The sequence below is a fragment of the Trifolium pratense genome, linkage group LG7, assembly GCF_020283565.1.
Source record: "Trifolium pratense cultivar HEN17-A07 linkage group LG7, ARS_RC_1.1, whole genome shotgun sequence".
Lineage (NCBI taxonomy): Eukaryota > Viridiplantae > Streptophyta > Magnoliopsida > Fabales > Fabaceae > Trifolium > Trifolium pratense.
This window is the reverse complement of record NC_060065.1, coordinates 53305655-53319111: the sequence shown is the minus strand read 5'-3', so window position 1 is coordinate 53319111 and position 13457 is coordinate 53305655. Positions and strand designations below refer to the sequence as shown.

The following is a 13457-nucleotide window of genomic DNA, read 5'->3' as shown; positions in this document are numbered from 1 at the left end:
TGGTATTGAAAAAAACCAAATATTTTTCATAAATATATTCATAACATCTTAGAAATACTGAAAATAAATATATGCCATAATAAATTACATATTATTGACGATAATAATATTTGTATACATAAATGCATTACAGTTAAAATCTAATATATTTCCTTCAACAATGTCATTGAGTTTACACCATTTTTTCCATCCTTTTGTAAAGGTAAACTCAACACCATTTTCACCATTTTTTGTGAATTTGCATCTGATATTTTCAGGATGAGCACCGCATAGAATGAATTCTCTATAATCTGATAATGATAGGTGGTATCCAAAATCATGAGGTAGAACCTAAAGATTGACAAAATTGAATTGTTATTATATATGTACTGACAAACCATGACCATTAAATGATAAAATACTTAAAAGAATATAATTGATGAACTAACCAATTTAGAGGAATTCAGATGGGATTCTTTTATCACAAGTAGGAAAGAACGATAATCATCAAGATTTGTACTCAAACTATGATATTGAGGAAAAGAAGATGGGCACTCATTTTGTTCAAACTCACAAACGATCATAAGAAAAGTATCTTGACCATAGTAGTGAAATGTAAGGCTTTGATTTCCATTCCATTGATAATAATTTCTAATTCTTGGCCAACCATATGTTATTAGTGGTTTGGTAGTTGACATATTGAACTCTACCTGGTGAGGAATTCCATCTCCATCATACAATTTCCATTGAGCACCCAGTTCCTTAGAATATTTTCTAATAAAAAAAGGATCTAATTCTCCGAAAGTCTGCAAGTAAGTGACTAATGTTAAGTTTTATAGTATGCAATATACAAAAAGGAAGAAAAATATTTGTTCAAACCTCATTAGGAAGATGGACTGCTTCAAACATTGCCAGAGGACTTCCATGAATTATTGGAGGCCATTTTGATGACATTGAATATGAATTAACAAAAGTAAGTAAAGCTTTGTTAAATGAATGTATTTATAGATAAAGAATAATGAGTATTTTATTAAAGAATCTGTCTTTGTACTACACTTTGAACTTTTTGATTTATTTACTAATAATTTAATAGTTAATCTAATATCATTATCATATTATTTGGCCAAAAAATGTAACGTAAACTTAATTCATAGGCTCTTTTTGAGTTTAATTTAACGTAAAATTATTATATTTCTCCTAATTAATATTAGAGTAATTTATAGGCTCAATGGAATATATTGATACTGTTTAAATTATTAAGATTGATAATATAGGAGTAATTTATTGTTATTGTGGAAAATATTTTAACGTAAAAGACTTCATAGATAATAATTTCATTAATTAAAAATGATAATACAAAACACCATAATAAAAGAAAGTAAAGAAGAAAAAAAATACACAAATTATTTGATTGCCAAATTCAACGAAAAGTTGGCAAATAAGTAGTACTTTTAATTGATAAAGAGAACCAATAGAACATAGCAAATAACAAAGATCATGCATTGGTAATTTCTGGTAGCTTCCACATGTGGCATCGATCGTGTGGATCGTTAATCGCAAACTTAAAACGAATTGTATCACCAGCACAGAAAGGAATTTCTTGACACAGCTCTTTCCAGGTATTTCCCAATTTTGTTATGACGGGATTGGTAGAATGAACAACCTTCATATGTTCTTTGTGGGGATAATCGCCGCATATGGTAATAAATTTGATCTTTTTATCCATCAAGTAACTTGCAAAGTCCATAGGTAAAATCTTAAAAAAAAAAAAAGGAAAAGAGTTAATATATATTGTAATTAAACTTATTAAATATGAAATAAATATATAAAAGGAAATTGATTCGAAATATAAAAACAATAAGAAATTTATTTTAATTGACAATACCAAATTTTTGTTCTTCACACTTTCAGTAGTCAATGGAATGTCAAAAAACACAGTTTCATGTGGTATTATACTACGACTGTGAAATGGCAAAATATCAGTTTCAACAATAGGTTCCTTAAAAGATTTGATTCCAAAACAGTTTCCACCATAATAGTCTAATTCAAGTTCAATGTTATTAGGCAATCCATGAAGTTCAAGTAATTCTTTCCAACCATTAAAGATTATAGGATTATCATAGCTTTTATTGTACTTAAGTACAGTCCAACCACTTTCTGAATTGAATACGAACCACATATTGTCTAACTTATTATAATATTCGACAATAAAATTTGGATCTATTTCTCCGTAACCCTGTAAAACACAAATGAAATGTTTTAATCAGTACAAAAGTCTAACATAACAAAGTAAAAAAAAAATGAATTAATTAAGAAACTAAAAAATATTACCAGATTAGAAAGTCTTACAACTCTGCAAGTTGTAATTGGTTTTGATTGTAGCATTTCAGCAATACTCATTTTGTTAATAATTATAAGTGTTAAACATATGTAATAGACACAGCCATACACATGTATATATACATATACATATAGGAGAAACTATTCTATGGTCATGGGTCCAAAACATCAAATTTGGTCTCATCCAATTAGCTTTTTACACAACATAAAAATAGAGAATAAAAAAGTGAAAAAATATTCGTATTTTTGTCTCCACTGTTTTCTTTATTTCATATTCTCTGCAAGACAACATGTACACGTTTTAGATACAAAATAGAAGGCATAGTTATAGAATAATTGGAAGTTAAATATTGTTTCCTTGCAAAATGAAGTACATCCCACGTGAGACATGTAGGTTTCTTTGAAAGTCTTTATGAAAAGATCATTAGGTAGATTCTTCAACTTTAAAAAGTACAAATCATGATGATGAAAACTTGTGGATGAGACCAAGAAAGGACCGCATGATATTTATAAAGTTGCAATAAAGGAATACTTTTTTTAAGTACTGCATGATTCTAAAAATTATGTAGGTAAAATTAAACTGCAGGTTCTTATCTTATTTATTTATAAAAATTTAAAAACTAAAGTGTTAGTGATAAAAAAAGATAAAAGACCAAACTGTTACAAAAAACTTACTAAAGTGTTACAAATAAAAAAAAATAAAAACTAAAGTGTTACAAAAAAAAGATAAAAGACCAGACTGTTACAAAAAAAAAATTAAGGCTCAGAGTGTTATAAAAAAATATGATAAAGGATCTGCTGTATAAATTTGGCTATTATGTAATATTGGTTCTCTAGTTTGGAAGAGAAATTATGGTAATGCGACGATGAATAATTCTCACAAGTGGTATAATTTTGACAAAATAAGCACTGAAAATAATAAGATAAAAGATAAAGGTCCTGTATTATAATTTGGCTGATTAATTATCTTGATTGAAGATATATTTTGAATTAAATACATTAGATTTCAAATTATTGGAACTTGCTAGATTATCATGTTGTGAAGAAAATGTGGTAAAGATAGGAAATAAATCAGAAGGTGCATTATCTAAAAGTAAGATTGATTCAAAGTCATGTCTACTTGAGTATTGATTGCAAAAATTGAGATGGGTATATGATAATGACTACTCTATTTAGAGAATCTTAGGCTACATATCCTTCACGTGAATGTTTTGGTTACATATGTTTAACTTTATTTGTACTTTACTACTTCAATCTCAAGAGATTTAGTGTGTGTTTGGTATGGCGGTGGCTATAATTGAGTTTGGTAGAATTGAGTTTGGCAGAATTGATTTTAGTTAAAAGTGAGTTGGACTAAATTGATTTATGTTTGGATAGATTCAGTAAAAGTGATTTTCATCAATTTATGTTATTTGGATAATTTAAAATAAAAAATGCTTTTAAAGTGCAAATTACCAAAAGGGTCATAATACATAAAATAAAATAAAACCACAACCACCCTTTAAAGCTCAATATAAAATTCAAGTATAATTTTTGTAATACTAAATTTTTGTAAAAAAAAAAATTAACAATACTATATTAGCATATAAATTCAAGTATATCAATATAAAATAAGTATAATTTACGGTGCAACATCGTGTTGGTGTAGTACCTTCGTGTGAATTAAAATTAGAGCTATTAAATAATTTTTTACGCAGTTAAAAAATTTGGAATATATTTTTTATGGACAAAAAATGAAGTTGGAATGTGTAACTTACATTGCACAGGAATATAATATTTTCCACTTATAAAAATTAGAGAGCAAAATAATTATGTAATATAAGGAGGTTATAAAGGACATTAGCAGTACAAAAAGAGAAAAGGCATGTGGGAGAAAAGTCAAAATCGATTACACTTGCCGTGGAAGCTCCAAATTCCAGCTTCAGCTAGAATCACTTTTAAAGGCCAGAATTGCTTTTAGGAAAGATAACCAAACATAATGCAAAATGCTAAAATCATGGTGAGAGTTTATAAACGTGAGTCTAGTGGTAGGAAACGCCAAACCAAACGGTCACTTAATAAGGTAGAATGTTTTGGTACAATATAGTTATAACAATATTGAGATTATTGCAATTTACGGACGATAATACAATTAGTAATCATATTATAAGGACAATGAAATGTAAGAACATCTCCATTCATTATATTATTTGCAGCGCAATAGCTTTCCCAGCCACGTCCAATCATCAGGCTTGGTTCGGTGTTGTGGCTTAATTGTAATCTACATGGAATTTTGATGTTTAGTGGACCGCACAAGTAAATATATTTCTTCTTTGCCTTTAGTATGTAGTTGGCAAAATCATTAGGAATCGCCTGGAACATTGAAAAAAAATTATAAATAGTTAGAAATAATATATTGTATTAGAACAATAATATATTAGAACAATAGTTAGAACTATTTTAAAAAATTAAATTACCAATGGTTTATTGATAGCCTGATTTTTTTGAAGAAAAACACAAAATGATGAATATATTGTTGGAGCAGTGCTTAAACTATGGAATGGAGGATAAACATTTGAACCTACTTGAGAGATATCAATTTTTATTTTGAAACAATTATCTCCGAAATAGCTAAAGAATATTCTTCTATAGCCAACGATTTTATATGTAACTCTTAATGCAGTCCAACCATTTGTTAGTTTAGGATGTAAAATTGATTTATTGAAGGTCATAGTATGAACAACTTCATCTGATACTTTGATATGCCATGTATCTTCCAATTCATGAAAAAATTCAGCTGCAAACCATGGATCAATTTCAGCAGCAGTCTAAGAAGAAAATTAAATATGGTTAGATATAAAATCCAAAATATTATGAAATCGAAAATATATAAGTAATATTGAGAATGAAATAAACCTGATTAGGTGCATGAATGGTTACAAAATTAGATATGACTTCTCTTTTGTTATTATGAAACATGACTTGATTAACTTAAAATTGTTATCAACATGATATTATCATTCATTGTATTTCTATCTTTGGGGATATTTATAGTGATTGAGTTGAGTTGTTGAGGAAAAGTTGATTTAATCAATTTTATTTAAATGCACTGTAATTATGATGTGATACATGAAATTATTTAGATGGTCTAGTTGTACTCATGGTTATGTGCCAAGTAATAATAATGAATGTGAAATATAGATAATCAATATATTAGCTTTTATTTAAAAATTTTTAAAAAAATATTTGTAAAACAATGAAAAAATATTACAATTTGTGTAATTAAAATTTTTAGGTGAGAATGATAAAGTTGATCTTCTCCGTTTATTACCATATATAATTTTTTTTCTATTGTAAATTCAGTCCATTTTATCCGTATTTTTGAATAATAATTTGTTTTTCTATTTGAAATTTATCCCTTTTTTTATAAGGAAAAATGTAACATTTTATAGGGTCTATTATAGGTTTTTTACATTGAAATAAGAGAATAAAAATATATATGCTAATATATGCTAATTTATGTTCGTAAAAAAAAAATATGGTAATTTATCAAAGTTATAATTGATTATTTGTAGTTTGATAAAGGTGTAGTAGTTAAGATAAGCTGGATACACATTGGATACTTTGGCTTGTACTAATAACTTTGTCATAAAGCCTCTTACATGAGGTGATGTTAGCTTGTTGAAGAAAGTAGCAGTAGAGTAAATTTCATTTTAAATTTGTAATCACATTCACCTATATAAATGTGAAGTGACCAAGTGGTTGGTTGGTGAAGAGAATATAGTTGATGATATGGAAGGTGACAATGTTGGTAACATTGAAAGTAATGAAGAAATAGGTGATGGAGAAGTAATAAATCCGGATAAATCTTCCGGGAAATATCGTGGATTTTATGTTGCTGATTATAATGATTGTCATTATTGGGGTTACACGGTCGGAGAGAACAACAATGTTTTGGTAACATTATTATTTAAAGTAATATTTTGTTAATAATTTTTAATAATAAAAGTATTGTAATTCAACTTGTTTATTTGCAGGAAATTCCTAAAGAAAACTCATTCATATTTAATGATAGAAATCAAGCCAAAATTACCTTGATTGATCATTCGAATGGCGATAGATATCCTTGTGATATTTATTTTGGGGATACTAATATCGATGAGATATATGTAGGAAATGGTTGGCCAGAGTTTATAAGAGGCAAAGTCTTGAAGATCGGGGATATTGTGTATCTTCTTATGTATGGAGATAATCCACATAACATACATGTATTCCATATAGAGGATATGTGATTAAGTAAAATATTTGTAAGATGGTGTTGTTTTAATATATTAAAGTAAGATGGTGTAAGTTTTATCTAAGTTTAAGAATGAATGTAATTTTGAATTAGGTAAGATGCATCCGGTCTAAGTATGTACTGAATATATATTTTTAAATATTAGATAAAATTTTAAGTTGGAAAATAATGATTTAGTCAAACTAATTAAATAAGCAACAGTGCATAAATAATTTAAATATTAAGCAAATAAATATAACATAAACATAGTCAATTGATGTAGTGGTTAGAACAACAATCAAAAACATTGCCCAGCTTTGAGTATTGTCGAATGAAGTTGCAGTTATGACTCAATTGCTACTTGATATAGGAACATATATTGCAAAAATATTCAGGAAATTGGAATTCTTCATTGTCAGGTAAGTTATCAAAACATCTGAACTGAACTTCCATTGAACTTGAGTTATGCTCTGGTTTGATTTTAAGCACCTTGACCTGAACAAATAACATAGTACTGTGAGATTAACCTCAAAATGTTAACATGATTTTTGTTGAAATTGGAATAATCTATGTATACGTTACCTGCTAAAGGTTTTCAAAAACCTCTTTGAAAACAACATTAGTAGTTGAAGTTGGAAAAATGTTATCTGCTTTTTTATCTTTATCATATATCAATATCTTCAAACCTTTTTTGGTGGTAACTCTTGACATTGCCACATACAGTTGACCATGACTGAAGACATCCTTTGGCAAGTATATTCCAACATAATCCAATGACTGACCTTGTGATTTATTGATGGTCATGGCATATGAGACTATAATTGGAAATTGTATTCTGTTTAGCTTAAATGGCCATGGTGATTGTGATGGTGACATTTTGATTCGTGGAATATACATTGTGTTTCCAAGATGTCTTCCACTTATAATTTTTGCCTCAATGACATGATTTGCAAGTCTTGTTACTATCATTCTAGTACCATTACATAAGCCTTCCGATTGATCAAGATTTCTCATGAGCATTATCGGTGTTCCAATTTTCAAACTGATTTTGTGATTTGGTAATCCAGATGTTTTAAGAGAATTTAGAAATTCAGGAGTCAACGTCTCAAATATCTCACAATCATTAACATCAGCACGATCGATTGAGTCACAGCTGTAAAAATCTTGAGCATCACCTGTATTTGGAACAGATTATAATATGAATGTTAATATTATTGATACGAAATATAATGTTATGCTATATAAATTATATTACCTGGTATCAAGCTCAAAACATATGTGTTGATCTGTTCGACAACTTCAATTGTGGAAGCTAGAATTGCTCTTGCTTGCAAATAATTTGGACATTTGTATTGATCGACCAAGTTTGGATAAGTACTTTGAACTATAGCAGGAATAGGATCATCATAATCAAGAATTAGCAGTTCCTTTGGAATTTCTACATCAGCATAACCATCATTTGGCTCTGATAGTCTGCCTTCTCCTACTTTTAATAGCCACTTTGAAAAATTGGCTATTTCATGATCGTTTCCGTTTTTTTTCAACCTCATATTTTGAGTTAAAGTCAATACTTTACAGTGGTCCCATATCTTTGAGGAGTTGATGGAGGCATGTACAATATCTGAACGATAACCTCTTGGTACCACTGGAAGTATTTGTCTAAAGTCACCTCCAAAAACTATAACCTTTCCACCGAAAATTGTTTGACTGTTTGAAAAGGAACTCATAACATCTCTCAGTGTTCTTTCAAGTGCTTCAAAAGTATACCTATGCGCCATTGGAGCTTCATCCCATATGATGAGTTTGGTTTGTTTCAGAAGTGCTGCCCGATCATCATTGTGTTCTATATTGCACGTAGCATTATCTAAAGTCGGAACCGGAATCTTAAACTTTGAATGTGCGGTTCTTCCTCCAGGTAATAATAGTGATGCTATTCCACTGCTGGCAACGGTCAAAACAATTTGTGATTTTGATCTGAGGGACGAAGCAAGTGTTCTCCACATATATGTTTTACCTGTTCCTCCATAACCATGTAAGAAAAATACACCTCCTTGTTGTTTTCTGACTGCCTTCATAATTGTTTGGTATATGCCTCTTTGTTCATCTATCATGATATTGATATAATTAAAAATCCTTTATTTAAGCTTTGTTTAACTTTTATAAAAAATGATGGAAATGTTCTATAATTACGAAAGACATCTTATATTTGTATTTAGATAAATTAAATGATTAAACATAAATTGAATTGCATACAATCTACCTGTAAGTGACTGATACAATTGGCGAAATTCCTCTCTTTGTTGATGAACATCATAATTGAGCTCATCATAAATTAGTCTATTTCCCAATTCTGCTGTGACATAGTCGTTTGGAAATGGAAGGCATGGAAAATCTGTCAAGCTTTTTCTGTTGGCTTCTAAGTATTTTTCAATCTCAATTAGAGTCAAATTTTCAAGCTGTGCTTCGGTTAACTGCAGTTCTGCATTTTGTATGAAAGAAAGTAAATGAATTTTCATATACTATAAAGATAACAATCCATTTTTAAAAAAAATAATGTTGATAACGTACCTCTGTTGTTCGCAATAATCCGTTGTCGATGGAGAATACCATCTGATAACCAAACTTTAGTTTCATCCCATACATGTCTAGGACGATTCATTGTTCTTGCAAGTAGTATAATGACAAAAAGCTTTCTCAAAAAATGGCCGGAACCCCAATCTTTAGCTTCCTTTATAGCTTGGATGTACTGTCTATCATCTTCAAGAAATCCCATGGCAAAGCAAGCATCTCTGTAGGTAAAGTATTGAGTATTTCCAATTTTCTTGATATCATCATAACATGTTGGTCCCTTTACAACTGCCAACATCATTCTAAAATAGTAGAGTTCACCAGTACTTGGAGGAACCCAAATTAATCTTCCAATTGTGTATCCTCTTTTTCTTAGCTTCCACTTTCTAGACTTCTTGACATAAACAAACTTAGAGACAAATTGACCATATGTAAGAGTTCTTGCCTCTGGGAATGTATTGTTTGCCTCTAACCATGAAGTAAACATTGATTCGGTGACGCTTGGTTTAAGAAGAACATCATCAAGATTTTCATAATCTTGAAAATAAACAGAATTCTGTCCTTCTAAGTGATAGAATAATCTTTCAACTGCAGGTTTCCTACCATGGATAGGAAAAGAAAAGATTCTCCAACATGCTTCACATGGAGATACATATCTACAATCAATGTATTCTTTGACTTCATCAATTTCTTCATTTTTAGAACTTTTTTGCTTAATGGAGGGAGAAACAAATGCTGTGATCCTATCATATCCTTTGTGTATGTATTTGAAGAGATATTTGATTGAGGTACATTGGTTACACCATTCCATATTGATGTGTGCTTGATATTTCAACAACAAAAAAGCATTGTAAGGGACAACATTTCTATTGTCCATTGTTACTCCACTTTTTGTTATAGTATGACCATTTGATCTTCTTCTATAAATCGGATAACCATCTTGATCAACAATAGTTTTTTCAACAAATTTTTTGGGATAATACTTTGAACATCTGCCAGTTTGTTGCATGCAAGGTGAAGAGGTATGTGTTATACCGCAAGGGCCATGAATCATGTGATGTTTGACCAATTGATACAATTCCTGCTGTGTTGACTGATCTGGAATTTCAGCTGAGATAATGGTGTCAATATCATCAGGAGTTGGAAACTTGCTTGATGGGTGAAGGAATAGTAAAATGTGAGCATGTGGCAAACCTCTTTTTTGAAATTCAATAGTGTACAAATCTGTTCAAACATGTATAAGAATAAATATTTATGACATGGCATGTGTAAAATAAAGTGGGAAAAATAATATCTGATCATAAGGTGTAATTATAAAACTTACATGCCATTACTCTTCCGAGGACATGATTCTTGGTAAGATCTTTGAGCAACTCATTAAATTTGATTTTAAAAACTCTAGCTATGATATCTGGACGATCATGAGGTTTTAAATGTTTGCTGTCAAGTAATCTAATAATTTCTGGCCAATTTGGATTGCATGTAAAGGTTATGAACAAATCAGGGAAACCAACTGCTGCAGATATGGCCATACCATCAAAATATAACTGGTCCATGTATCTTTTGCTACCAACAAAAGTTGAAGGCAATACAACTCTTTTACCAGTTTTCCCATTTGTTCCTTCAGCAGCATGAAGTTTTTGATATTTACTTACTCTTAAGGTAGATTGATTGTTTCTAATGAATGATAACCTTTCAGCCTCCATCATTGTGAAACCATCAACTAAAAATTGTTGGAAAAGTCTTCTGGAAGAAATTAGAGTTTGAGCCTCTGATTTTCTCATTTGGATTCGAAAAGATAGCCAATCCATGATTGTGAGTCGATTTCTCTTTGTAATTATGACATCGGGCCTTTCTTTATGTAGTGTTCCACGTCTATATCCATCCTCTCCATATGGAAATAGTAGAGGATATTGATATCCAAGGTATGCTGAATGGAATTCATTGATTCTTTCAAGTTTTCCACTACGTTGTTCTATTATTAGATCTCTTGTATCTCCAGCATCAACATCACCGACAATAAGAGCTGCTACTTCAGAAACAGTGGGATGATTATATATCCTTCCATCAGTCTTCCTATCATGAATTAGTCTCAGTTTCAATTCATTCACATTTCCTTGCTTTAATTTATCTCTTGCCATTCGAAAAACTTTAGCATGGACATTGTGTTGATCAAGCATTGAAGCCAAGCTGGTCACGATTTCAGGATCAATAGCTTTGTTACCCCTGTACAATGTGTTGAACAAATTATGATCAAATATATTGATCATTCACTATCTAGAATTGGCAATATTGAATAAGCCACTAAATATATGCTAATATTACAGACTCAAATAAACGCATAACAGAAATCTATATGTATATACTTACCCACAACTATTTATCCTATTGGCTATTTCATTGTCGGTGTCATAGATATAAAGTTGTGCATACTTTGGAAATTCGCCATCCTTTGGCAACATGCTTCCCATTCTATGACAGGGTTGTCCATGTAATCTCAAAACTGGTGGCCCTTTACCATTCTTGTTGGTTTTTTTATCAAACTTCATTCCAGGTGAGGTGAAAGAAAACATTGAATTGTACATCCTGATATTTTGCTGAAAGCTTTTACTTTGTTTGGAAATATTGTCAAACAATAGTTTTTCCAGACATTGAGGTGGATGTTTTAGGAATGGCAATTGAACTTTTCCATTACCACAACAAATTTGGAAAGTTGGTTCTACGGCGTGTCTGGATTTTGCGCGCCTCTCTTGATACCACATTTGAGCTCCGCATGATTGACATTCATGTAGAGGATCACCAATGTCCGAATAACCTATAAATGATCAATGTATTAACAGGCAATGATTATAAATGCAACATGATTAAAATCAAATATTAAACATAATCAACCTTGTGGAGAATTAGCTGCAGATAAGGTAATGCATTCAACAGAATCATCTTGATCTGTGTCACTATCTGTGCAACTGTCATAAGCATCTTCTTCACTGCTTGAAGATATATCGGAGTCTTGTTGAAACTCATTATGACCAGTTTGAGAGGCTGTTTGTTTTCTTTTATTCTCATCATAACTCTGGTCAGAATTTGGAATTGTAGATGTATTTTGAACAGTAGTTATTTTTTGAACTTTGTTGACTGCATCAAACTTGCTTCTCAAGTTAACTTTTACTCCTTCAACATTGATACAACTCTTGGATGGAATGGGTTTTTTATGTATGAGTGTTTCATTAACAGATTGATCACCAGGTTGTAAACTTGGAATTAGTCTATTCACCACTGATGAAGTAATATCACAAAGTGGAGTCCTGGTCATAGAAGTAGAAACCACATCTGGTGGTGTGGATGATGCAATTGGTATGGATTGCCTATTTTGAATCAGTCTGTTTACCACTGATGAAGGCATATCATTAAGTGGAATGTTACTCATAGAATTATAAGTGATACCTGCTGTTGTGGAAAATCCAATAGATATGCGTTGATAACCGCTCCTTTTCATATTTATGATTCTTCTTTTCTGTTGAAGGATTAATTTTCTCTTGTGCCTTGCAATTTTTGATGCAATTTTCTTAGCAATTGTTTGATTCTCCATTATTTCTTAGCAACGAAAACACTGTGGATTGAAAACAAAATATTACATCAGGAATTTGTAATTACACATTATTAAGGATTTGTAGTGAATTTTTGTTGACACCAAACAAACAGATACAATGAACATCAATTAATATATTTTGGCTTCATATTAAAATGACATTTACGCAATGAATTGGATATCAAAATACTGCATAATATATACAATGATAGATACTGTAATAACAATTGTTGTATTTAGATAACAAATTTAAATTATCTAACCTTTTGACTGGAAATCATTTAGGATATTGGAGTAGATACATGAATGATATTATAAACTAACTGTGATGTGAATACGAATCATTGTGATCAATTTGTTATAAACTGAAGTTTAGTTCTTGTGAATATTGCCATTTAGATGTATGTAAGATTGAGAGCTTAATAATATAAGGACTTAAACTTCTTCATATCCATTTCGTATATAATGTTGTCTTGTCTTTCAAACATTGTGTAAAATTCAAATAAGATGAAATTTGGAAGATTGGTGGGAAATTAGAAATTATAAACTGTGCTTTTAAAAATGGTGTGAAATTTGAATTTGAAATTTCAATTTGAAAGCCAGCTGTTAATTATGTACGATAAGCAAAACAACAATCAGTAATTTGAATAATCTAATAATAAGTTTGTCTTTCCTAAGCATGAATAGAGTAGTTTATTATTATCATAACCTAAAGGTAGACTATGA

At 30.2% G+C, this 13457-nt stretch overlaps 2 protein-coding genes across 2 annotated transcripts; both read right to left on the bottom strand.

Annotated features, from left to right (window-relative positions):
- Window positions 1-1312: 1312 nt before the first annotated feature.
- LOC123899199 lies at window positions 1313-2393 on the bottom strand. The gene is made up of 3 exons (XM_045950272.1): window positions 2311-2393; window positions 1865-2215; window positions 1313-1735 (listed from the first exon to the last, which is right to left on the bottom strand). The coding sequence occupies exons 1-3, from the start codon at window positions 2377-2379 to the stop codon at window positions 1475-1477; spliced, it is 681 nt and encodes a 226-aa protein (XP_045806228.1). The 5' UTR covers window positions 2380-2393; the 3' UTR covers window positions 1313-1474.
- Window positions 2394-7159: 4766 nt separating this feature from the next.
- On the bottom strand, window positions 7160-12731 carry LOC123896629. The gene is made up of 7 exons (XM_045946997.1): window positions 12035-12731; window positions 11513-11957; window positions 10467-11368; window positions 9143-10366; window positions 8835-9053; window positions 7830-8678; window positions 7160-7749 (listed from the first exon to the last, which is right to left on the bottom strand). Exons 1-7 carry the CDS (start codon window positions 12729-12731, stop codon window positions 7160-7162), a joined length of 4926 nt encoding a protein of 1641 aa, XP_045802953.1.
- Window positions 12732-13457: the final 726 nt, after the last annotated feature.

What these genes read in the sequence shown, in the direction of transcription:
- LOC123899199 (XM_045950272.1), bottom strand. Translation starts at nt 2,379, where the DNA reads ATGAGTATTGCTGAAATGCTACAATCAAAACCAATTACAACTTGCAGA. An exon ending in TTGTAAGACTTTCTAATCTG is followed by an intron (nt 2,216 to 2,310) that starts GTAATATTTTTT and finishes TGTGTTTTACAG; the next exon opens with GGTTACGGAGAAATAGATCC. An exon ending in GTGTGAAGAACAAAAATTTG is followed by an intron (nt 1,736 to 1,864) that starts GTATTGTCAATT and finishes TTTTTTTTTAAG; the next exon opens with ATTTTACCTATGGACTTTGC.
- LOC123896629 (XM_045946997.1), bottom strand. Translation starts at nt 12,731, where the DNA reads ATGGAGAATCAAACAATTGCTAAGAAAATTGCATCAAAAATTGCAAGG. An exon ending in AATAGGATAAATAGTTGTGG is followed by an intron (nt 11,369 to 11,512) that starts GTAAGTATATAC and finishes CACATTGTACAG; the next exon opens with GGGTAACAAAGCTATTGATC. An exon ending in ATTGTATCAGTCACTTACAG is followed by an intron (nt 8,679 to 8,834) that starts GTAGATTGTATG and finishes ATATCATGATAG; the next exon opens with ATGAACAAAGAGGCATATAC.